We start from the raw sequence: 25,406 nt of genomic DNA, 5'->3' as shown, positions 1-25,406 counted from the left end.
GATAGCAATAACGAGCTCCCTGAGGTCTTTGATGTTCTTGTACCATGCACAATTATCTCGTAGATTCCCATAACATACGTTTGACATCTGCTTCCCTGTAGGGGTTATAATTCTGTCTTTGTGAAACCGTGAGCACTTGCAACTTTACCAGTGTAAGGCCTGTACTACCTGAAGCTTCCAATAAAGTTCCTTGTTTCTGCATGACCGTCTGAGCAAGTGATTTTATGGAGTTTGCACAGGGAGGTTGGGAACCCTCACAACACTGTTCACAAGATTTTAGAACATTATTTACAGGTAGTAACATACATTATATCGGTTAATAAAAAAAAATTTTCTTCCCAAATCTTGTTGGAAATTTCTCTGCTAAGGGAGCATGTGGGAGGGGAGGAGGAATGGTATAGCCCGATCTCATCAGTTCTTGGGGGCTATGCAGGGTCAGTACTTGGAAGGGAGACATCCGAGTAAGACTCTCCGTAGGAAAGCAATGGCAAATGGCTTATGCTTCTCACTTGCCTTGAAAGCCCCTTGCCATGGTTGCTGTAAGTTGGTTATAACTTGGTGGCACTTACTTACATAATGTTCTCCTTGTCTTGGAAGGGAAGGCAGCATAATATAGTCCAATCTTGTCAAATCTCAGAAGCTAAGCAGGGTCAGTACTTGGATGGGAGACCACCAAGGAAGGCTTTGCAGAGGAAGGCCATGGCAAGCCACCTTTGCTTAATTACTTGTGTTGAAAGTAGGGCTGTCGATTCGGTTCGTCCCAAACCGAAAACCCGCTGAATTTCCCCCGATTCAGCGACTTCGGGGTGTTCGGGAAATAAATTCAGCAAATTCGGGGTTCGGCTCCCCCCCGCGCGCCTTCAGGGGCTTCCCTGAAGGCGCGCAGGGGGCCCTTTAAACAGATCTGTGTCGCCCGGCCGGGAGGCACATATCTGTTTAAGCCCCGTGAAGGCCTGCGGGGGGGGGGGACGAATTTTTTAAGCCCCGTGAAGGCCTGTTTAAGGCCTGGGGGGGGGGACGAATTTTTTAAGCCCCGTGAAGGCCTGCGGGGGGGGGGGACGAATTTTCCCCTGAACTCCGGATCTCGCCTGAATTTCGGGGATCCGAAGCGGGGGAGTTCGGACTTCGCCACGGCCCGAATTTAAAAGGGCCAAATTTTGCCGAAGCCGAACTTTCCCGAATTTTTTTTCAACAGCCCTAGTTGAAAGCCCCTTGCTGGGGTCTCTGTAAGTTGGCTGTGACTTGGTGGCACTTTAAACACACACACACACGGGAACATCGATGTTTCTTTTTCATGGGCTAGATATTAAATCACTGAGATAGATATGAATCTATCCCACTCAGTCTTCAACTGTTAACAGAGTTAATTATGATACATATATCTTAGGCTTCTATGTTTCTGTAATAATTTTAAACAAGTTGGCGATAAAAGCAGTAATATCTATATAAGATTATTTCATCAATATAATATTGATTATTACGATACATATTTTAGGCTTTTAAGTTGTTATAATAATTTTAAAAATAGCAATGGAATACATCATGTATATCATACCGTATGTGCAGAGGAAGGCACTGCAAACCACCTCTGTTAATCTCTTGCCATGAAAACCCAAAAAAAGGGGTCGCCATAAGTCACATCATATATAATGTATATTAATTTATATATTGGAAATTTTTAATCGTGCATTCCTGAATGGGGGGGCAAAGCTCCATAGCAGCCAGCGTGACCCCCCCCCCATGCTGGCAACCGTTCCACTTTACCACTGTGTGAAGTGGCATGGATGCCGGCGCGGGGGCAACCATACTTCCACTGGGGAGCCATGGAACTGTGTAGGCCTCTGCCACTGACGCCGCCATGCCTGCAGGAAAATCCTGGAAGGGAAAGCCCACGCTGACATGGGGGGGCATTCCCGAGGCATAGCTGGCATTGGTCATTGTCCAGACCTCTTTGGCCAATGCAAAGGCAGGAGAGATACCTCACTAACAGGACACTGCCGTTTTCCAGTTTACTAAACAGTGGTATAATCAATTGCTGCTTTCAGGGGCTCCGTTTTTTAAAATGTCACTGCTTTTCTTACTGCTACCAACACCACAAAACGTATTTTTGAAAGGGCTTACCCTTCTTCCAAATAAAAAAAACAACAAAAAACACCCTTAGATCCAGCAGGGCGAACTCAGAAAACTTTCACGCAACTAATTTCTCAAATAAACGTCTGGCATAAAGCTTCCCAATAATGCTTAATAAGCTAATCGGTTGGCTGGGTCATCTCCCCTTTCTTGAAAAAAGGAGAAAAAAACCCAATCTTTAGGAATTTGGCCAGTAGCATCAATATATGTAAACAAGGCTGCCAGGAAGGGGGCCCGCCAATCCTTGCTTTCTTCCAGAAATTCAGGGGGGACCCCATCCTCTCCTGGCGCCTGCCCCTTCTTAAGCCGTCCTACGTGCGAACATAGCTCCTCCAGGAAACTGGGGGGCCACTCTGGCAACTCACTTGATGCTACTGTTGGGATTACCTGAGAATGGGCTTCATTATACATATTCTGAAAGTAAGAAACCCACTTACTGGCAAGAATGACAGAGTCGGGGGGGGGGGTATAATCAGCCGCTATTCGATGACATCAAGTGCCAGAATAATGAAGAGTTATTTTATCTGGCTGCCTGTATAAGCGTCCTCCATTGCTCTCTTGTAAAACTCTTCTTTTGGGTGCGATTAGATTTTTAAATGCCTTTTTCTGGGACATCATTATATATTGTGCTTCTTGTTTTGAGTGCACCAGGGCTGGCATAAAATTTCTATAGGCCTCCCTAAGATACCTTTTCGCTGCCAAGCATGCCCTATCAAACTTCCAACGCTATGATTTTATGATTCAGCTGACACAGCTTGGACTCCAGGACAACCGGTCTAAACAAATATCAGCTGCAATGTTCTTATAAATCAAAGGCTGATTTCTCCATGAGAAGGAAACTCCCCCCCTCCCAGGGGAAAAATGTCACTACAGCTGTAAAGCCAGGTAACATGATCCTACAACAAAACCTAACAACCAAGCTGAAATGCAAAGAGCCTAGGTTTAGCCCTAATGCAATCAAGGCACTGACGGTTGAATGGACGGTTTATACTTGACTTTAGGGGTATTCTTCACGGTGGATTTTGCTTCGGTTTCGAACCGGATCAAATAATAAACTGATTTAAATAGCTTCTTCATGGCAGTGCAGATTCTCCCCCCATCCCAATTTTTCACGGGAGAAACAGCGCACTTCTCTGCGCTGCTTACGTCTGCTGCTGCTCATGACTCACCGCTCCAAATCCGCCTAATCCCGCCCACTCTTCCCATGATCCTGTGTGTGTGTGTTTGGGGGGGGCATCCCGAGAGCAGCAAATCCAAGCCAAAACTCCCGTCACCCTTCTCAAGAGGGGCAGCCAGTCTGCTCTGGGTCTCCCTCCAGCCGGTGTGATCCTATGTGTGTGTGTCTGTTGGGGGGGGGGGGACCATGAGAGCAGCAAATCCAAGCCAAAACTCCCGTCACCCTTCTGAAGAGGGGCAGCCAGTCTGCTCTGGGTCTCCCTCCTGCCGGTGTGATGCTGTTAGAGTGGCAACTCCCCCAGCCAATCACCGTTCTTGGGGGAGGAGAAAGGAGACATCCCGGGGAGCGAAGCAAACATTTCTTCATGGGCATCCGAGCAACAAAACGCTCTTTTACTGGAAAGTACGGCTCAGAAGTGGTTTGGATTGCCTCTCTTTTAAACCGGCTTATTTTGCTCAGTGGGGGAAAACACGGCTCTGCAGTGAATAACCAAAATTTGCCTCCGACGCAAAACAGCGTCGAAGCAGCAGCAAATATCCATGAAGAATACCCGGGACTGAGTGTTTATATTCACTCTCCTCTCCCAGGAGGACTTGGCAAACCATTTTCCTCCTGAGTAAACAAAGCAGAGTTACTGTCGATTGGCTCATATTATGCTGCTGGACACAATTCTCGGCTGTAAATGCAACCTGAGGCTAAAAGGGCAAACAAAAGAATTGCTACAATGTCTTAGCAAAATGTCAGAGCAACTAAATCTCTCCGTGTTGAAGTTCACAAGGCCCTTCCACCACTAGATACATCTACAAACAGTGCATCTTCTGCGTCTTCTTTACTCCAAACTACAGGAAGGATAAGTTAACATCACTGAAGTAAAAGCAGAGCAGAGGCATCCCAATCCAGAAATCAGTTCTTTTGCCTAAACCATTTCTCTTTGATTCTTTCCTTCTCTGGGCGTGGTGCTCCAGCCTGCGAACTTTGCCCTGCTCTTTTATAACAGAGCTTAAAAATAAATAACCCAGCAACTTCCGCCCAGGGCCGGCGCAGCTGCTCTTCCCAGAATCTGACGTGGATTTCCGTCACAAGCAACACTCTCTTCTGCCGTCGAAAGGACTCCAACATGCTCCTTCAGGGGCTTTCAACCATCCGGGAGGCTGTACCCCTGCCGGCATGTCTGTTGTTCCTGGCTCTGCTTCTGATCATTGCTGACTGCAGGAAAAGGAGACGCCCAAAGGGTTTTCCTCCGGGGCCTCCGTCCCTTCCTTTCCTGGGTACTTTGCTCCAGATCAACCCTAAGAAGCCTCATGAATCTATGCAAAAGGTAAGGAAGAGGGAAAGAGCCGATTTAAGCCCAGAGAGGGCCCAGAGTCCTGGCAGCGGGCCTTGGGGCCTCCCTGTCAAGGAGCTCCTGTCCACACAGGCGAAAGGGTCCCTGACAGGCTGGAGACGCTCATCGTATGTCTCTGCAGAGTAGGGCCACTCACTATGAAGCAGCCTGGCTTGCAGGCCAATCAAAGCGGATAACGTAAGAGCATAAGATGAGAACAGCTAATTTGGCCTGAAGATGGGGCCTGGAGATCTTCTGCTATTACAACTGATCTCCAAAGATCAGTCTTCCTGGAGATCCTCCACTATTACAGCTGATCTCCAAAGATCAGTTCCCCTGGAGAAAATGACCGCTTTGGCAATTGGACTCTATAGCATTGAAGTCCCTCCCCAAACCCCACCCTCCACAGGCTCCACCCCCAAAATCCCCAGGTAATTCCCAACCCGGAGCTGGCAACCCTAGCTTAGTCCGGTCCAATGACGCTTTATTTCCAGCAGTAAGTAGGCAGACAGATGCTTCTTAGAAGAATCTTCCAGATGCATGAAGGGAAAGCCCTACTTATCGTTTATCTCCAGCATCTGGTATTCAGAATTATGCCTTGCATTTTACTGCGTCCCACCAATTAAGCTCACAATAGCTCATGCTACAATTGTTGTTTAAGCATGGGAATTTTACCTGAGGTTCGTTGCTGGCTGGACCCACACTTTCCTGTTGGGAATCTATGTACCTTTCCTTTATCCCTTAGAAGCTCCTTGATCCATTGATCTTGAGCTGTGTAAATCTAATGTTTGAGGGATATAAGGACTAAAATAAATCTTGCCACTGACAATGTAGCCTTGGGATCTCTTTCAATTTATAAAAAAGGCATTATGTTGGAGGCATTAGATTTATATGTTAAAAGGGGAGAGATATAATGGCATCAGAGTTCCTCATAAAAGCGGCATTCCAAGAGGGCAAGAGCTGGTGAACCAACAGAGCCAGAAGAGCAAGGACAGGTCCTGTCTGCGTATATGGTATATTCAGAATTCTGCCTTGCATGGCCATAGAGGGGTTAGTATTCAGTCTAGCTAAACAGAAGGCTCTAGAACACTGGTTCCCAACCGGGGGTCCACGGACCCCCAGGGGTCCGCGAGAACTAAATTAAGGTCTGCGAAACAAAGTTATAAACCCATAATAAATTAATATTTTCAATTAAAAGTTCTCTATTATAAATATATATATTCAAATATTATTCTAAGCTTAATGTTTAACTAACAGTTATGATTAAAGTTTATTTTCAAATTCTCAGAATTTTTATTTTGAGCCTTGGGGTCCCTGCACTGAACAAAAAAGTCCTAGTGGTCCCTGGTCAAAAAAAGGTTGGGAACCACTGCTCTAGAACCATGGTGGCGAACCTGTGGCATGTGTGCCAGGTCGGGCACTCAGAGCCCTCTCTGTGGCACGCGCTCCGTCGCCCCAGCACAGAGGTCTGCTCTGCAAATGTAGGGAGAGCGCAGGCGACTTGTCCCGGCTGCAGTAGGAGAAAGGAGAGAGGCTCCTGTCTGTCTGCCCTTCCCACTCTTAAAGGGCCCGCTGAACAAGCAGCTCTTCTCCCACCCCACCCCACCCCTTCTGGCTCTTTTCTCCCCTGCTTGGGCAGCAAACGTAGGGAGAGCGCAGGCGACTTCTCCAGGCTGCAGCAGGAGAAAGGAGAGAGGCAAAAAGGCAATCTCAAATCCCTGGGTTGCTCTTGGGGCGCACGCTGCTCCTGTTTGCATTCTTGCTCCTGTTTGCATTCTTGCCTAATGACTCTCACTGTTAACCAGCCCACTGAGCCTGGTGCCTTCCCCGCACCTTTTTTAGACATGGTGGTTTTCATCTCTTCCACACACACCCCAAGTTTGGTTTTTGAAATGCATGTGATAGGAGTGTGCAAAGGGGTTTGCTCTGGCCCATAAGGACGCCTCCTTGGCCCAAAAACTGTGTAATGTTTGTTTTTATATCTCTTTAGTGTTGGTTTTCATCTCCCCCCCCCCCCAAAAAAAGAGGCTTGCTTTTCAAAGGCATGTGGTATAAGTGTGCAAAAGGGTTTGCTGAGACTTTTAAAGATGCTTCCTTGGCCCAAAGTCTGTATAGTATTGGTTTTTATCCCTCTCCCCCCACAAAAAGGTTTGCTTTTCCAAATGCATGGGGTACGAGTGTGCAAAGGAGTGTGCAAAGCATATAAAGCTCTGTTATTGTGTTTTTCTTTTAAGACAAAAGATGTTAATGTATGAGTTATTTTTTTCTAAACTAAAGCCTCAGTATTCAGGTTAAATTGCCGTGTTGGCACGTGGCGATAAATAAGTGGGTTTTGGGTTACAGTTTGGGCACTCGGTCTCTAAAAGGTTCGCCATCACTGCTCATCTAAAGATGAGGAGTTGTCAAATAATAAGTATAAGCGGGCAACCTGTGTGGTGGTGGTATTCCAAAAAACTGAGATGAACAAATACGGCAAGCACGAGAAGTAGTGCTGTTATAATCAAGCTCTTTAATTTTGGTGAAAGTTTCAGTTTTCCCAAGACCTAATAACACAATCTATGTCCCAGCAATCTCCAAGCTCAAATCAAGTCCCCGCCCCTTTCAATGCTGCTTGGTAATTGGCTTACTTTGTAGAGTTTACTGTGAGAGAAAATCCCCCTCAAACCCAGTTGCTGTATTAAAAAAGCATTAAGAACAAAAAAAAGGCAATCTGAAAGGGGGGGAGAGAAATCCAAGCCTCAGTTTTAAAAAGCCTTTCTTCTGCTCAGAAAGAGATCCCAGGAAGCAGGAAGCATTTGAATCCCCCCCCTCTTTACATGCTGCTTTATAATTGGCTGTGAGAGAAACCAAGTTTGCATGTCCTGCGCTTTGCCTTTTGAATGGGAATTTCACCCAGGCTGAGCTCAGGGGAGAGGAAGAATTGGGTTAACAGAGGAATGGGACTCCCAGGATTTACGAGGGCTGGCTGTGAGGTCATCTCTAAGCAAGGGGAAATTCATGCATAACTCCAAGGAACAACCAAAACAAACAGGGGAAAACTGTGAGTGAACGTATCCATGCATAAACGACCAATAAGTTTGTCGGCTTTAATGTTCCAGGGGACTTTAGTTTTGTTTTTACTGTTCCTGACACCCATTTAGAATTACTGAAGAAAAGATACATGAATTGCTGTTCACGGTTTCCCATGTGCCCACTCCAGGGGAAAAATACTTCCTTTTGTCTTTCTTAAAACAACTGCCAGTAACTTGGCTAAGAAACGGGAATTGGTGCAATCTTCGGCGTTGGTGTCGTGGTCTTTTCACAGACCGTGAATTTCAGACCCAAGTTCATTCAGGGATAGGAGCTAGAAGAAGAAACATTCATAAGAGATTTCCAGCTCCTTTATATTGTTTGTATTTCCCTCTTCAGCTTATAGAAAAATATGGCAAAATCTTCAGCCTGCAGATTGGAAGCATGTGGATGGTGATTATAAATGGATTACCTCTGGTGAAGGAAGCTCTCGTTCACCAAGGAGAAAACTTCATAGACCGTCCACGCTTTCCTATGAACGATGAGATTTTTGGGGTATCTGGTGAGCTTCCTTTATTGTGCAACTTACATTTCTCAGCTTTGGCAGAAACATAATGGGAAGACCCTTACACTGTTTCAGAATATGAGACTTTAATGAGCAGGTGCTTCAATCAGGATTGCATATAATTAATTGATAGCTTATTGACTGAAGACCAAACTGCATGATCCTTTTTTGGCAAGGCAAGTGGGGAATCCCAGCCCTAACTTGTTTCCCTGCAGGCAGATAATAACTGCAGGGAATACGATTTTAAAAATCAGAGGGAGCCCAATTCAACTTGGAACTGCAGTGGGGGGGGGCGCTGTTTTCCTGAGCCAAAATGTCCCCGGCAGGGACTTATTTGCCCAATTTTGGAGTTGCACATTCTCAGGCAGTTTCCCAGGAAAAGGGCGAGCTGGACACAGTGGGGTCCCCCCCTTCATAGCCAGTTTCCTCTCATCTGCCAGCCTTGTTAATCTCTTGGTGTTGCCTAGCCACTGTATCCTTTGCTGCCGAGAGACTGAGAAGTCTGAGAAAGCCTTTCTCTTCCATCCAGATATACAAAGGCTGGCTAAGATTTAAGCCTGAGTGGAGGGACCCTACCTGCGCAGAGATACTCTGGCAATTTTATAGTCCATGTTTATATACTGAGTGGTTATTTTCTGTGTGCATTTGGTGAGGTGGGACGCAGTGCCTAGAGTAGTAGGGTTGCCGACCTCCAGGTACTAGCTGGAGATCTCATAGAATCACAGAGTTGGAAGGGACCATGCTGGCCATCTAGTCCAACCCCCTGCTCAATGCTGGATCAGCCTGGAGCATCCCTGACAAGTGTTTGTCCACCCGCTGCTTAAAGACTGCCAGTGAGGGGGAGCTCACCATCTCCCTAGGTAGCTGATTCCACTGTCAAACGACTCTTACTGTAAAAAAATGTTTTCCTAATATCCAGCCGGTACCTTCCTGCTCGCAATTTAAACCCATTATTACGGGTCCTATGATCCTCTACTGCCAACAGGAACAGCTCCCTGCTCTCCTCTAAGTGACAGCCCTTCAAATAACTTCAAGAGAGCAATCATGTCCCCCCTAAACCTCCTCTCTCCTCCTATTACAACTGATCTCCAGCCGATAGAGATCTATTCACCTGGAGAAAATGGCCACTTTGGAAGGTGGACTCTATGGCATGATACCCTATTGAAGGCCCTTCCCTCTCCAAACCCCTCCTTCCTCAGGCTCCACCCCCACAAATCTTCAGGTATTTCCCAACCTGGAGCTGGCAACCCTATGAACAGGACTTGTTTTTTTTTTACTTTTAAATGGGGAAAGGAATGCAGTTTTGACCCTTTCCCCACAGGATTGATCAGCTCGAATGGAAAAAGCTGGAAAGAACAAAGACGATTTGCTTTATCAACTCTCAGAAACTTTGGTTTGGGGAAGAGAAGTTTAGAAGAACGAATACAAGAAGAGATCAGATACCTTATGGATGCCATTGAAGAAGAAAAAGGTGAGCTCTAGAGCCAGCCACGCTACTCCATGAACACAGGTAGACAAGCGGAATGTTTCCCAGATGAGTTCCCCTTGTGGTGTGGACGAATGCTCCTGCCAGGGAAAGGTTAGATGGATGCTGGAAGGAAGGTCTACGTGCACAAAGAGGCCCCCCAGGCAGGTAGCAGAGGTTCTCCGTATTACTAATATGGTGGCATCAGAGCAAAAGTTGCCAGATGAGAGGGGTGTCCTAAGAGCTTCTGTTGACGATGAAGTTCATGTGGGATTTTCTGCTAGAGCAGAACTCTGTATGTGCACTGGAGCCCTTCTGCTGTTCAATAATCCCTGCATAAATCAGAACAAGAGTTGTGCATATCAATATACCTGAACCAAAAATAAACCTGAAATTAGCCATTTTGGTAATTTTTGGGCTTTGGGTTTACCGAATGGCAAAGCCTGAGGATCTCCCTGAAGCCGAATAGGCGATTCCCGAAAAAGTGAAATAAATATTCAGCATTTTCGGGTTCGGGTATTTGCCTTTGCTCAGATACAAGGCTCTGTGCTTTCTCCCATTTTTCTTTCTTTCTTTCTTTCTTTCTTTCTTTCTTTCTTTCTTTCTTTCTTTCTTTCTTTCTTTCTTTCTTTCTTTCTTTTTTGTGACTGGTTTAGTTAGGTCCCCGTAGTTGGGGCTCTTTTGAGGTGGGGGTTGTGTAATCAGAGCCCAGTTGCCCTGACCAAACATCCATCACCATTCAGTGGCTTAATCTGGATCAAGCATAAGGGTCATTAAAAAGACTGGGCTCATCAAGTCCCATCCTGAGGGATATACCCTCCAACTAAAATGTGGCAGCTTCGACTGCTGTTACCATCTAAGGAGATTTCTAAAATTTTCAAAACTGTAATTCTCCATTTAGAACATAACCAAAAACCTCAGAGGATGCTAAAATACAGTACTCGCTGAGAGGGCAGATACAGATAAGCCCCCTCTTAATTCACAAGAACAGCAAAAATATGGAGGGTATTGCTGAATGTCTTATAGGGAGGAGGAGGTGGTGGAGGAGGAGGAGGAGGAAGATTTTATACCCCACCTACCTCACAAGGTGCCTGTTGGGGGGAGAGGAAGGGAAGGTGATTGAAAGCCACTTTGAGACTCCTTAACAGTAGAGAAAAGTGGGGTATAAAAACCAACTCTTCTTCTTCTGGCCACTAAATCATTTATTCTTGTGAAAGGTTACTTCTCTCGATTTTCTCTTCCTTCTGTTTTTGTTGTAAGGAAGCTATAACTGCTTCTTTCCTCCCTCACAGGTCAGCCATTTAACCCCCAATTTCAGATCAATAATGCTGTTTCAAATATCATCTGTTCTATCACTTTTGGGAATCGCTATGAATACCATGACAACCAATTCCGGAAGTTACTGCATTTGCTTGATGAGACCATCGTTCTTCAAGCAAGCCTTTGGATGCAGGTGAGTCTTCTTTGAGATCTCATAGAATGGCAAGACAGAACCCATTCTGGTCCCGGAAAAACACCCAGATGGACACGATCCCACCTCAGTTTGTACCTTGTTGCTCCAGCTCTCTTGTATTTGTCATAACTTCCCATTCAGGCATCCTAATCATATATTCACTATGCTTTTCTTTTAATTTGACATTTTTTTTGCATATTGTGGAAAATCTACATGACTTTTCATTTTCCTGATGGACAGTATGCGATCTGTTCTTGAACTCCGCTGCAGTGAAACTACACATATATTTTATGTAGTATCATGCTTAGTGTCAGATTAGGATTTGGAAGACCTGAGTTCGAATCTCCCACTCTGCTATAGAAGCTCGCTGGGTGACCTTGGGCCAGGCACACACTCTCAACCTAACCTACCTCACAGGGGTGTTATGAGGATAAAGTGGAGGAGAGGAGAACAATGGAAATTGTTTTGGGGAGAAAGGTCCGGAAGAAATGATGTAAAGTGTATACCTGGTTATGCCAATCAGCAAGGGAATCAGTGGTTCCATACATCACATTTCTTTGGGAGTGTGTGTATGGGTGTAAGGAAAACTTGCTACAGGGGTGTCACCTGTAATGCATGTTCTGCATGCTAATCAAACTCATACGGGACTGCTGCTGAGTTAGGGAAATGTTCATGGAGATGTTTTTATATATATATATATAAAATTCCATTTTAGGTTTACACAGTTTTAAACAATAAACATAAATAACAAGACATAGCCTACAGTAAAGAAAATAGAATATCAGTAATAATATCTCTAGTCTAAGGCATTGAGAGAGTTCCACAATTTAACTCTGCATTGTGTGAAGAAATAATTACTTTTATCTGTTTTGAATCTGTTTTGAATCTCTCACCCTCCAGCATCAGCAAAGGACCCCGCGTTCTGGTATTATGAGAGAGGGAGAAAAGCTTCTCCCTGTCCACTCTCTCAATGGTCTACAAGAACTTCTCTACTCTTTCCAGGCAAACTCTTATAATTTTTTTTTTTTTTTTGCTTCTTCAGGTGTGCAATGCCTTTCCAACTGTAATGAGATACTTGCCAGGACCCCACCAGACAGTTTTTAAAAACTGGAAACAATTGAAAGCCTTTGTCAAATTAAACGTTGAAAAACACAAAGCGGACTGGAGCCCATCTCAAACAAGGGACTTCATTGATGCTTACCTCAATGAAATAGCCAAGGTAACCAACTAAATTCCTATTTTTTAGACCAGGGATGTCAAACTCAATTGTTACAAGGGCAGGATATGACAGAAATGCCACTTGGTTGGGCCTAGGGTTGCCAACCTCCTGGTACTAGTAAAAAAAACACACAGTTGTAGGCTAATATTAACATAATTACCAATTTCTGTATTATAATATACAAAGCATAATAAACCAGTTATAGACTGTTGTGTTACACTATTGCATCATAATGCAACAAGGCACAAGTATAATAAAGGTCAATAAATAATGTCCAAATAAAGTCAACAGAAAAAGATTTTTTGTGATTCCTTGTTTGTAATATTTTTCTTCCTTCTTCTTCATGAAATTTGGTTATGTCCTTATGTGTTGTGGGGTAGAACAGGATGCCGGTAACAAAGCCTGTTTCAAGTCTTCTTCAGCCACCCCAAAGGGACAAAAAGCCTGATGCAGCGTCTGGATATTTTTATACTCTCAGAACACTCAACTGTTGACATAAATATTGCAATTAACCATTAACTACAATTACAAATTATACAATTTTGATTTTAAAAATTAGTCATTATACTTACATAATTGTATATACATTCAGCACAGTAACTTGTTATACTTGTGCCTTGTTGCATTATGATGCAATAGTGTAACACAACAGTCTATAATAACTGGTTTATTATGCTTTGTATATTATAATACTGAAATTGGTAATTGTGTTAATATTAGCCTACAACTGTGTTTTTTTGACTACTTCTTATAATTACAGTTGAGTTTACTATATTGAATACAACCTCCTGGTACTATCTGGAGATCTGCTATTACAACTGATCTCCAGCCGATAGAGATCAGTTCACCTGGAGAAAATGGCCTCTTTGGCCATTGGACACCATGGCATTGAAGTCCTTCCCCTCCCCAAACCTTCCCCTCCTCAGGCTCTGCCCCAAAATCCTCCCACCAGTGGCGAAGAAGGACCTGGCAACCCTATACTAGTTGAAGATTTCCTGCTATAGAGATCCTTTCACCTGGAGAAAATGCCTGCTTTGGCAATTGGACTAGTGAGGCCAAAGCCAATAAAGTTCATCCCATAGAGGTGTCCCTGTCACACTAGCGACCCTTAAGCTCTTTGACTGAGTACGCATTCAGCAGGCTTTGGCGCTCATACAGGTGCACCCGTGCAGGATTGGGTTTTTGTTGTTGTTGTTGAATATTGTGTCCATCCTTCTCAAGACTGTTGCTGTGATCCTGTTTCATCCTGAGCCCTGTTCAGGAATAGAGATGTGCAACTCTTGGAACCCCGTCGTGATGTTAGTATGACGAATTTATATCAGTTTAGCCCCTTTATCTACTTTCTTTCTTTTTTGGCACTTTTCTTCATTTTGTTTATTTATCTATTAAATTTCTATCCTGCCCTCCCCAGCCAGGCCAGGCTCAGGGTGAGTAACAACAGTAAAACTATAAATATAAACATAATACATATTCATTAAAACATCCAAAGTCATTCAAACAAAATCCAGTAATCTTACCAAGAATAAAACAATAGATGGTACGCAATTAGAAGTCTAATAGCTGCTGAACGCTTGGCAAACAGTTTATCAACTGGTACCCAATTTATGGTATGAAATTATATTCAAGATTCACAGTGTTTTCAAATATTTGTAAATATGAACGTCAATTCAATAGTAACAAAGGTACATATTACATTTGTAATATAAATCTTACAAATTAACATCTTTTAATCTAGACTAAATACAAAATAAATGGAGGTTATATTGCTTTTTCTTTCTTTTATACAACACTTCATATACAAGTTGCCTCCTTCGTGTATAGGGTTGCCAGGTTCCTCTTCACCACTGGCGGGAGGTTTTTGGGGTGATGTAACTCCTCATTTACATAGAGTCCAATGGAGTAAATGAAGACAAGGAGGTTGGGTTGAGCTTCATGGTTTGATTTATTGGCCAAGAATTCCAAAACCGGGTGATATCCAGAAAACAGATTGATGAGCTCTACAGTCTGGTCACACAGAGGGAGGGGCAATGCAAGAGGTTATATAGACGATATTCCAATTGATGTGATGGGACCCCTCATTTACATAGATTCTAATGGAGTAAATGAAGACCAGGAGGTTGGGTTGAGCTTCACGGCTTTCTTTATTGGCCAAGGAAGAAACGAACCGGGTGATCACAGATGCAGACATGATGAGCTCTGCTATCTGGCCACCCCGATGGAGAGGCATGCAAGAGGTTATATAGGCAATTGACATTCCCATACAACATTGATACTTTTCTCTGAACAGCCGATGTTAGCTTGTCAGTACAACGTCATTGGTATCTACGCCGCTTACGTGAGGCTTGCTACATTTCATGGATAGACCTCTATTGTTCTCTAGAAGGGAGGAACGAAACCTAAAAGGAAGGGGATTGGGGGGGGGGGGAGGTTGAAGGCTATCTGAGCCTTCCATTAGCAGACAATGGAATCAGTGTGCATGTTTGGTTGCTATGCAAAAGGCAGGAAAGGAGGGGCCATTGGGAAGCTGCTTCTGTAGGTACACGTGTAGCCTGTGTGTCTGAACGTGGTTACTCAATCACAACACAATCAACATCCGATATAGCTTGTCACTGCTACGTCATGGTTTCTACCCCGCCTGTGTGACCATTGCTACATCTAGTCAATAGACTTCAATTGTTCCCTAGCAGGCTGAAGCGAAAGAATCAGAAAGGGGGGAATAGGTGGGAGGGAGGGAGGCTGTTCCTCCTTATGTGAGAGGGAACATCCCTGCCTTTGCAATGTTTGTGTGTATGCCTGTTTGCTTGATGCTAAAGAGGGGGGTTGGGGCCTCTGACAAGCGGGCTTCTTGGCTGTGCGTGTAGCTTGGGTGTCTCAATGTGGTTACTCAATCACAACAGGGATGGAGCCTGAGGAGGGCAGTGTTTATGGAGGGGAGGGACGTCAATGCCATAGAGTTCAATTGCCAAAGCGGCCCTTTTCTCCAGGTGAACTGATCTCTATCGGCTAGAGATCAGTTGTAATAGCAGGAGATCTCCAGCTAGTACCTGGAGGTTGGTAACCCTACACTGAAGTCTCTCCCCTCCCCAAACCCTGCCCTCATCAGGCTCTACCCCAAAAATCTCCCACCAGTGGCGAAGAGGGACCTGGCAACCCTAGCTCAGATGGAATAGGCTTACCAGGTCTCTTTGCTCCATCGGTGGGAGTTTCTGCAGAGGTTGCTAGCGTGTTCGTGTCGCTTCCGAGTAAAGCTGTAAGTGACGTGGGTGCATCGCATGGGCGCATGTGCATGCGTTGCTCGCTGGCCCTCAGTTAGTCGGTGGGCAGCCCGGTGGATTGGTGGGATTTTACCCGCCGCCACCGGGGACTTGGCAATCCTAGATGGGAAAGAGCCCAACCCCTCATAATGTATAACACAGCAAAGCCAGAAAAGGGGGGGTAGGGAGGCCCGCAGATGATACCTGTGGCTGCCCTCACTTATAGGCCTGGTGGAAAAGCTCCGTCTTACAAGCCCTATGGAATTCTTTAAGGTCCCAGGCTGGGGCCAAAGCCGAAAAGGCCCTGGCTCTCATCAAGGACAGCCGCACACTTCGAGGGCTGGGGACCACCTACAAGTTAGAATCAGCAGGACATCATGCCCTAATTTTTACTTTTCTTTGGAAGGAGGAAGCCCCTGACACTTTCAATGAAGAAAGTCTGCTGCAGTCAACGTTAGATCTGTTTTTTGCTGGGACAGAAACTACATCTACAACGTTGCGGTGGGCTTTGCTGTACATGGCCGTTTACCCAGAAGTGCAAGGTGGAAGTATAATTGTTGGGTTTCTAACTTCCGTCATGCAATTGGTACCCTCTGCTGTGTTAATATCTGAAGTTGCCGTACTTGTATTCTGGCACTTATATTCTGGCACATTTATCCCACGCATGGTTTAAAATCACAGTTTTAAAAAGGGTGAATATTCATAGAGTAGCAAAGGGTGTAGCCACCAAGGTTCATTCGGGGTAAGTCCAGCCAGCTGGCCCAGCTAGCGCAGAGGACTTTACCACTGAACTGCGCTGTCCTCCCACAAGCGTAGGATATAGGGAGGGTTGCCAACCTCCAGGTACTAGCTGGAGATCTCCTGGTATTACAACTGATCTACAGCTGATAGAGATCAGTTCACCTGGAGAAAATGGCTGCTTGGACCATTGGACTCTATGGCATTGAAGTCCCTCCCTTCCCCTCCCCAAACCCCGTTCTTTTCAGGCTCCACCCTAAAAACCTCCCGCCCGTGGTGAAGAGGGACCTGAAACCCTAGATATAGGGATGCCAACCTCCAAGTGGTGGCTAGAGATCTGCTGTTACAACTCATCTCCAGGCGATAGAAATCAGTTCCCCTGGAGAAAATGGCCGCTTTGACAATTGAACTCTATGGCATTGAAGTCCCTCCCCTCTCCAAACCGCACCCTCTTCAGGCTCCACCCCTAAAATATCCAGGTATTTTTCCAGTCGAGAGCTGGCAACCCTACCTCACTGAGACCCCTGTGGATGGGAGAGCTGTATCTAGGGTTGCCAACCTCCAGATACTAGCTGGAGAGCTCCTGCTATTACAACTGATCCCCAGCCAATAGAGATCAGTTCACCTGGAGAAAAGGGCCGCTTTGGCCATTGGACTCTATGGCATTGAAGTCCCTCCCCTCCCCAACCCCCCCCCCTCTCAGGCTCTGCCCTAAAAATCTCCAGGTATTTCCCGATCTGGATCTGGCAACCCTACCTGCATCCCTTTCCCCTCTCCATCCCGTTGCCTGGGAAACACATGAAAAACAATCCAAAACAAGGCAGAGAGGAGCATCCAGGCCCGAACTTTTTCAGCAATCCAGAAATTGGGGGGAGCCTCAGTACTGGAATTCCCACAACGTTTAAGTATCTCATTGGTGTTTAAGACATCCCCAAACCAACCAGAAGCAGCAAATGTGGGATATATTTGTTGATGAGGGAATCTAAATGCAACTTCCAGAGTATACTGTTTGTTTCTTGTTTGAAAATTGCATTCATTATTCTTAGGGTTGCCAACCTCCAGGTGGTGACTGGAATTCTCAAGCACTTATGGCAAAACAGACAAAAATATGCTGATAAGGCAATCATTATATTGTGCATACAAACTGCAAAATGCAAAACAGTGATATACACAAATAATTTCAAAGAAGAAAATACAACAGCCCATGTAGTTTAAGGTCCTTGCAGCTTGTAAAGGAGTCCTTGCAGCTGTGTAGGTGAACTCCAATTGTAAAGGAGTCCTTGCAGCTGTGTAGGTGAACTCCAAAATAGGTTTCTGGTAAAAGTCCTATTTCGCATGAACGCTTTTTCATCATTGGCAGTTCACTATAACATTATCCACAGAACATATGTTCTGAAAAAATGCATTAATGCTCATGAGTATACATACAGGAATTTCAAAGCACATAACAACATAGAGAATCATAAAGCAATGCATACCTGGCTGAACAAGCTCTTAGCTCACTTGTAAAGGTGGATGGCGAATCTGCGTCATCTAAACCCAAATTGCATTCCCACTAATTTAAAGGGAACGCTTCTAATTAGTGACAGGTGAAGCTAATCACTATAGACAGGCAAGCTAACCATATGCCATGAAATACATTCCTATGACTATGTGAAAAGACCAAAACATAATTTAAGATACAAATCATTATAAGAAACTGGACAAATCGAACCCAGAGTTTAAGCCGTTCGGCATGAGAGTATCAAATAAAAATATGAATCAACACTCTTGTTGGGATAATAGTTTGTCAATATCCTGATGTTGATGTATTTTACTTTGATATTGCCAGACCACGAAAAACTGCATTTTACTTACAGGCGAAACATGCAGACCACGAAATGCAGTTTTTCGTGGTCTGGCAATATCAAAGTAAAATACATCAACATCAGGATATTGACAAACTATTATCCCAACAAGAGTGTCGATTCATATTTTTATTTGATACTCTCATGCCGAACGGCTTAAACTCTGGGTTCGATTTGTCCAGTTTCTTATAATGATTTGTATCTTAAATTATGTTTTGGTCTTATCACATAGTCATAGTAATGTATTTCATGGCATATGGTTTGCTTGCCTGTCTATAGTGATTAGCTTCACTTGTCACTAATTAGAAGTGTTCCCTTTAAATTAGTGGGAATGCAATTTGGGTTTAGATGACGCAGATTCGCCATCCACCTTTACAAGTGAGCTAAGAGCTTGTTCAGCCAGGTATGCATTGCTTTATGATTCTCTATGTTGTTATGTGCTTTGAAATACCTGTATGTATACTCATGAGCATTAATGCATTTTTTCAGAACATATGTTCTGTGGATAATGTTATAGTGAACTGCCAATGATGAAAAAGCGTTCATGCGAAATAGGACTTTTACCGGAAACCTATTTTGGAGTTCACCTACACAGCTGCTTGGAGTTCACCTACACAGCTGCAAGGACTCCTTTACAATTGGAGTTCACCTACACAGCTGCAAGGACTCCTTTACAAGCTGCTTGGAGTTCACCTACACAGCTGCAAGGACTCCTTTACAAGCTGCAAGGACCTTAAACTACATGGGCTGTTGTATTTTCTTCTTTGAAATTATTTGTGTATATCACTGTTTTGCATTTTGCGGTTTGTATGCACAATATAACGATTGCCTTATCAGCATATTTTTGTCTGTTTTGCCATAAATGCTTGAGAATTCAAGTAGTCACATTTGGGGCACTAGCTCTTGTTTCGGTTGCACAACCTCCAGGTGGTGGCTGGAGATCTCCTGCTATTACAACTGATAGAAATCAGTTCACTTGGAGAGAAAAAATGGCCACTATGGCAACTGGACTCTATGGCATTGGAATCCCTCCCCAAACCCCACCCTCCTCAGGCTCTGCCCCCAAAATCTCCAGGTATTTCTCAACCCGGAGTTGGCAACCTGAATGATTCTTGACACTTTACCATGTTTGCTGGTGAAAATGTAACAGCCTGACATTTGAGGGACTGGCTTTTCTTCTACTGACAGCAAATGTTGTTTTGTGTATAGCAAAGGTGCAAGGCGAAATAGACTCTGTGATCGGCCAGTCTCGCTTGCCTGCCATGGACGACAGAGAGCACATGCCCTATACCAACGCAGTTATTCATGAAACTCAAAGAAAAAGCAACATTTTGCCTTTCAACGCACCAAGGATGACAAATCAGGACACCACACTGGCTGGATTCCATTTGCCAAAAGTAAATAAAGAAATGATTGTTTTCCATTTCCCAAAAAAGAGAGAAGGAAACCTAAACGTGAAAGACCTGAGCATTTAGTGGTATGATAGCCTTAACATAAGAACATAAGAAAAGCCCTGCTGGATCATACCAAGGCCCATCAGGTCCAGCAGCACACAGGGACCAACCAGGTGCCTTTAGGAAGCCCACAAGCAAGACTACTGCAGCAGCATTATCCTGCCTGTGCTCCACAGCACCTAATATAATAGGCATGCTCCTCTGATACCATAGAGAATAGGTATGCATCATGACTAGTATCAATTTTGAAAGTAGTCATGGATAGCCCTCTCCTCCACGAACATGTCCACCCCCCTTAAAGCCTTCCAAGTTGGCAGCCATCACCCCATCCTGGGGCAGGGAGTTCCACAATTCCAACTGCCTTCCATCATTCATCCATCCCTGATGCTACAGTTGCAACTACAGTCTCAGTGCGGTAGATAAAAAACAGGCATGTTTCTTGGGCTGGGAATCTTAACAGCAGGATGTCAGGGTCCAGTTGAGACTCGGATCTGCCAAAACAACCTGATTCTGTACCTGTGATCAGGAGTTGTGGAAGAATCTTCTCCTAGGTGGCAGTGGTGAATATCCCTGGGAGACTTTGCCTTTCCTAGTAGTGTTGTTTGCGTGGGGCACCTGGCGTTACCATTTCTGTAAGCATTTATTGGCATGCGCTTGATTGTGGACTATCACAGTCTGGAGATGGTAGGGTCTGATCTCATCTGTGAAATGCTGGTGGGTTGAGGGAGTCTGACCCTTTGGGTTTCTTCCCATTCCCTGAAAAGGGCAGAACTGAGCCTGGGTCTCAATTTCAGCTGATAACCAGTGACTTTGATATTCAGTGCTGGCCATTTCAAAAATGTACGTGGTTCCAATTACCAGTTTGGTGTAGTGGTTAACAGCGGTGGTTTGGAGCAAAGGGCTCTGGTCTCGAGAACTGGGTTTGATTCCCCACTCCTCCACATGAGCAGTGGAGGCTAATCTGGAGAACTGGGTTGGTTCCCCACTCCTACACATGATGCTAGTTGGGTGACCCTGGGCTAGTCACAGTTCTCTCTCAACTCTGTCAGCCCCACCTACCTCTCAGGGTGTCTGTTGGGAGAAGGAGAAGGGAAGGCGATTGTAAGACGCTTTGAGACTCCTTTCATTTCATTGTTTTGTGTAGATCTTGTTTCACCCAACCTTTTGGGTACTCAAAAAGAGAGCCAGCTTGGTGTAGTGGTTAAGAGCGGTGGTTTGAAGCAGTAAACTCTGGTCTGGAGAACTGGGTTTGATTCCCCACTACTCCAAATGAATGACGGAGGCTAATCTGGTGAACTGGATTTGTTTCCCCACTCCTACACATGAAGGCAGTTGGGTGACCTTGGACTAGTCACACCTCTCAGATCCACCAACCTTGCAGGGTGTCTGTTGTGGGAAGGTGAAGAGAAGGTGATTGTAAGCTGGTTTGGTTCTTCCTTAAGTGGTAGAGAAAGTCGGCATATAAAAACCAACTCTTCTTTTTCTTCTTCTCAACCACGAACATATAAATATGGAGAATGCGAGATATAAATATTTTAAATAAGTAATACCTAAATCCACCCTGACCTGGAAGGCCTAGCCTAGCGTGGTTGTGTCAGATCTCAAAAGCTTCGCAGGGTTGGCTCTGGCTGGATGGGAGACCACCAGGGAATACCGGGGATATTATTTTTGTTATCTTAGATTTCTATCTTGCTAGGCTCAGGGCAGCTCACATCAATAATAGCAATACGATATTTCATAATATAATAGATTATGATTAAAAACTTGAAGTAAAATCCACTTAAGCAGGTTGAAACCAAAAATCATAGAAGACAGCAATGGCAAACCACCTCTGTTAAGTCTCTTGCCTTGAAAAACCTACTGGGTTCCCCTAAGTCGGCTGCGACTTGACGGCGCTTTACGCACACAATACGTAAATCCAGAATTGTTAATCCTTCCACATTTTGAGAATGTTTTGAAAGGGGAAGCCACGTTTTAGTAAAACACAATGTTATGGGTATCTTAATAAGCAGAGGACCTGAATTCAGCCAAAATGTATCCTCGTATGCCAGGTTAAATCGTAATGTTGACTTTAAAAGGTAATTGCCCTAAATGAGCCACAATGTTTTAATACATTTTCTGCTTGATACCGTTTTCTTCTTTTTCAGGGAACTGTATGTTTCACCACCTTGACCTCAGTGCTATTGGATAAGGAGGAGTGGGAAACTCCTGATGTCTTTAATCCTGGCCATTTCTTGGAAAATGGTCAGTTCAAGAAGAGGGAAGCATTCCTGCCCTTCTCTGCAGGTGACAGTCGATCAAATGCTTGGAAGTGTTACATTTGGCACAGTGCAGAGATTCAGAGGTCCCAGCTCTCGCTTTATGCATGCCTGGCGACTTATCATGGAACTGTTGTAGCTTTTTCCCATTTGATGCAGTTATACTCCGGGCTGTCCAGAGTCACCATTGGTCCCTGGACAAAGATTCCACCTGCCCCCACCCACCCCCACCCCCACATGACCCTTTTGCAAGCCGAGTATCTAATTTTGTAATTTTATATTTGTCTATGCGTTGCTCCCATTGGATGCAAGAAAGACAAGAAATTATTAATCCTAGACCCATCTAAGCATACCGTATTAGGTATGGGGAAGAGTCAATCTATACTAACCATCAAAAAGTATATTAAAAAAAAGTGATAACTCCCACTCTATTATGCATGCTAGGACAGTATGCTGTACCCAGTTTTTAGGTATCCTTCCATCTTTGTGAACTTCAGCTTATTTTAGCAATTTGATAGTCCCTCATTACCGTAGATCAGCAGTTCCCAAACTTTTTGAGTCAGGGAGCACTTTTCAGGAGGGAAATTTGTCACAGAGTACTAATTTTAACCTAGCACCTATATACTAGACTGAATCACAGCGGTGTTTCCCTTTCCAATCACTTCACAGAGCACTAGATGTTTTGCGGAGCACCAAGCGCTCCGCCGAGCAGCTTGGGAACCGCTGCCCTAGAGCATTCATAGAATCAGTTGGAAGGTACCACCAGGGTCATCTAGTCCAACCCCCTGCATAATGCAGGCTATTCGCAACTATTCCCCCCCCCAAACCCCAGTGATCCCTATTACATGCCCAGAAGATGGCCAAGATGCCTTCCCTTTCATCATCTGCCTAAGTTCATAGAATCAGCATTGCTGACAGATGGCCATCTAAAAACCTCCAGGGAAGGAGAGCTGACCACCTCCCGAGGAAGCCTGTTCCGCTGAGGAACCGCTCTAATAATTCATGCTCGCTCGCTTGAATGCTGCCCCTTCAGCAGTTAAATGGAAGATATGGCAACTTACCTTATTCAGATAGGCTTTCTCCCTGATCTGGAGAATGGATTCATTATCCCATATGATGTTGGAATGCCCCCAATATAATATCTTTCGCAATCAATGGATTACCCATCTTAATCAAATTAATCAAACCCGGTTTTCCAGATTGGAGTACGCCACTCATGTGGAGGAGTGGGGAATCAAACCTGGTTCTCAGATTAGAGTCCACTGCTCTTAACGACTACACCACACTGGATACTGTTGTTGCTGCAGCAAACCTAAGGAGTTTGCAGTTCACATGACCATTTTTTCATTGTCTTCCAGGAAAACGAGTGTGTCTCGGAGAGCAGCTGGCCAGGATGGAACTGTTTCTTTTCTTCACTGCCCTCCTTCAGAAATTCAGCTTCCAAGCTCCAAAGGACGTGATCTTAAACCTTGACTTCAGACCAGGATTCACACTTCACCCCCAGCCTTACCGCATCTGTGCACTTCCTCGTTAAAAGGAGCAATTTCTGCTATGGCTCTCCATAGAATTAACTTTGACTGATAACACTCTCTCTGTTCTTGTTCTTAGCGTCAGTGTGGTGTAGTGGTTAAGAGTGGTGCACTCTAAACTGGGTTTGATTCCCTGCTCGTCCACGTGAGTGGTGGACTCTAATCTGGAGAACCGTGTGTGTATTTTTTGTTAGTCCATTAACAATTTTTTTTTGAAAAACAAGAAATACACATTTCCTGTAGAATCTGCAACAAATTTTTAAAAATGCCATTGCAGTCTACATTGTTGATTTATACTCGTTCCAAGGCTTTCAACATAATGATGCTGTTTCCTCAAATTACCACGCCAATGTTGTGCCGCTGTCCTCTTTGCGCCATTTCCACACATTCATCTATTACAAGATTCATAAATGGATCAAACCCTCTTAATATTCCTTGGACATGTCGCCCGCCATTTAATTTCAATGACAGCTTCTTGTCCATAGCGTCAAAGAAAGGGCTAGCGGGAGAGAAGTGCTGGTGGTGGGTCCTGCGTTGGAGGTCACAAGATGAGTAAAGCGCACCCCACGGAGCTGAAGAAATTTATGGAGAACTGTGTTCGATGGGAGAACCACCAAGGACAACTCTGCAGAGGAAGGGGGATGGCCAACCAGCCACCTCTGCTTCTCATTTGCCTTGAAAGCCCCTTGCTGGGGTCACCATAAGTCAGCTGCTGCTTGATGGCACTTTATATACACACACGGGAGCATCTACTCTTCCCACCCCCGCCCCGCCCAGGTTAGATATTAAATCACTCAGATAGATTTATATCTATCAACTTGGTCTTCAACTGCTAACAGAATTAATTATCAAAAAGGCTTTTAAGTTTCTATAATAATTTTAAACAAGCTGGTGATAAAAGCAGTAATATCTATATAAGATTATTTCATCAATTGCTGGTTATGATACATATTTTAGGCTAAGTTTTTATAATAATTTTAATTGCAATGGAATACATCATGTCTTTCATATCGTATCATACATAACGTATGTTAATTTACATATTGGTGATTTTTAATTGTGCATTCCTGAAGGAGGGGGCAAAGCTCCATAACAGCCAGCGTGACCCTGTGCCGGCGACCGTTCCACTTTACCACGGTGTGAAGTGGCATGGATGCCAGAGTGGGGGCAAATATACCTCCGCCAGGGAGTCATGGAGCTGCGCAGGCCTCTGTCGCCGACGCTGCCATGCGGGCAGGGAAATCATGGAAGGGAAAGCCAACGCCAACATGGGGGGGGGGGTATTCCCGAGGCGTAGCAGGCGTTGGTCACTGCCCAGACCTCTTTGGCCAATACAAAGGCAAGACAGAAACCTCACTAACAGGATGCTGCCGTTTTCTAGTTCACTAAACAGTGATATAATCAATTGCTGCTTTCAGGGGCTCCTTTTTAAAAAAAAAAAAATGTCGCTGCTTTTCTTACTGCTACCAACGCCACAAAACATATTTTTGAAAGGGCTTATCCTTCTTCCAAATTAAAAACAGAACCCTTACATCCAGCAGGGCAAACCCAGAAAAGTTTCAGGACTGCAACATCAATTCTCTCAGGCTTTGCGACTGTGTTCAACCAGACGCTTGTGCTATTTCGTTTAATGTTGATTTCCATAGGTGGCACCGATGTACACATTTTCGGTCACATTTACATTCACTACACAAAATACTTTTTATCTACACAAGGCAGTCAGTACAGCCTAAATTAAAAATAAACAAAACATCGTCTTTTTTTCAAGGACATAAATTCTCAGTGATTGTTTTACTCATACACAGGTCAGCTGCACAAATTCATTCAATAATATACATTTTGTAAACAGTTAACATATTTTCAGTAAGGAGCAGCACCATTTTACATTACTATTTAACATTTCTACACAGTTCGTTATTACTCTCTCTCTCTCTTTTTTGTCTAAAAAGGGAGCACATAGAAAACGGGGTTTCAGTGTCGAAAA

General features: G+C 44.4%; 1 protein-coding gene and 1 pseudogene across 1 annotated transcript; one reads left to right on the top strand and one right to left on the bottom strand.

Annotated features, from left to right (window-relative positions):
• Positions 1 to 4,424: 4,424 nt before the first annotated feature.
• LOC130477412 (cytochrome P450 2J4-like) lies at positions 4,425 to 23,427 on the top strand. Its single transcript, XM_056849352.1, has 9 exons — positions 4,425 to 4,625; positions 8,040 to 8,202; positions 9,527 to 9,676; positions 10,963 to 11,123; positions 12,166 to 12,342; positions 16,003 to 16,138; positions 19,391 to 19,578; positions 21,783 to 21,921; positions 23,252 to 23,427. Exons 1-9 carry the CDS (start codon positions 4,425 to 4,427, stop codon positions 23,425 to 23,427), a joined length of 1,491 nt encoding a protein of 496 aa, XP_056705330.1.
• A 286-nt stretch (positions 23,428 to 23,713) lies between these two features.
• On the bottom strand, positions 23,714 to 23,905 carry LOC130477415 (small nuclear ribonucleoprotein G-like; annotated as a pseudogene).
• Positions 23,906 to 25,406: the final 1,501 nt, after the last annotated feature.

Source organism: Euleptes europaea, chromosome 5, assembly GCF_029931775.1.
Source record: "Euleptes europaea isolate rEulEur1 chromosome 5, rEulEur1.hap1, whole genome shotgun sequence".
Taxonomy (NCBI): domain Eukaryota; kingdom Metazoa; phylum Chordata; class Lepidosauria; order Squamata; family Sphaerodactylidae; genus Euleptes; species Euleptes europaea.
Note: the sequence above shows the minus strand (reverse complement) of the source record. Positions and strands in the feature narration are given on the sequence as shown.

Excerpts from the sequence above, each read along its gene's own strand:
- LOC130477412 (XM_056849352.1), top strand. The coding sequence starts at position 4,425 with ATGCTCCTTCAGGGGCTTTCAACCATCCGGGAGGCTGTACCCCTGCCG. Across the intron at positions 4,626-8,039 it reads CTCATGAATCTATGCAAAAG|CTTATAGAAAAATATGGCAA; the intron begins GTAAGGAAGAGG and ends TTCCCTCTTCAG. Across the intron at positions 16,139-19,390 it reads CGTTTACCCAGAAGTGCAAG|CAAAGGTGCAAGGCGAAATA; the intron begins GTGGAAGTATAA and ends TTTTGTGTATAG.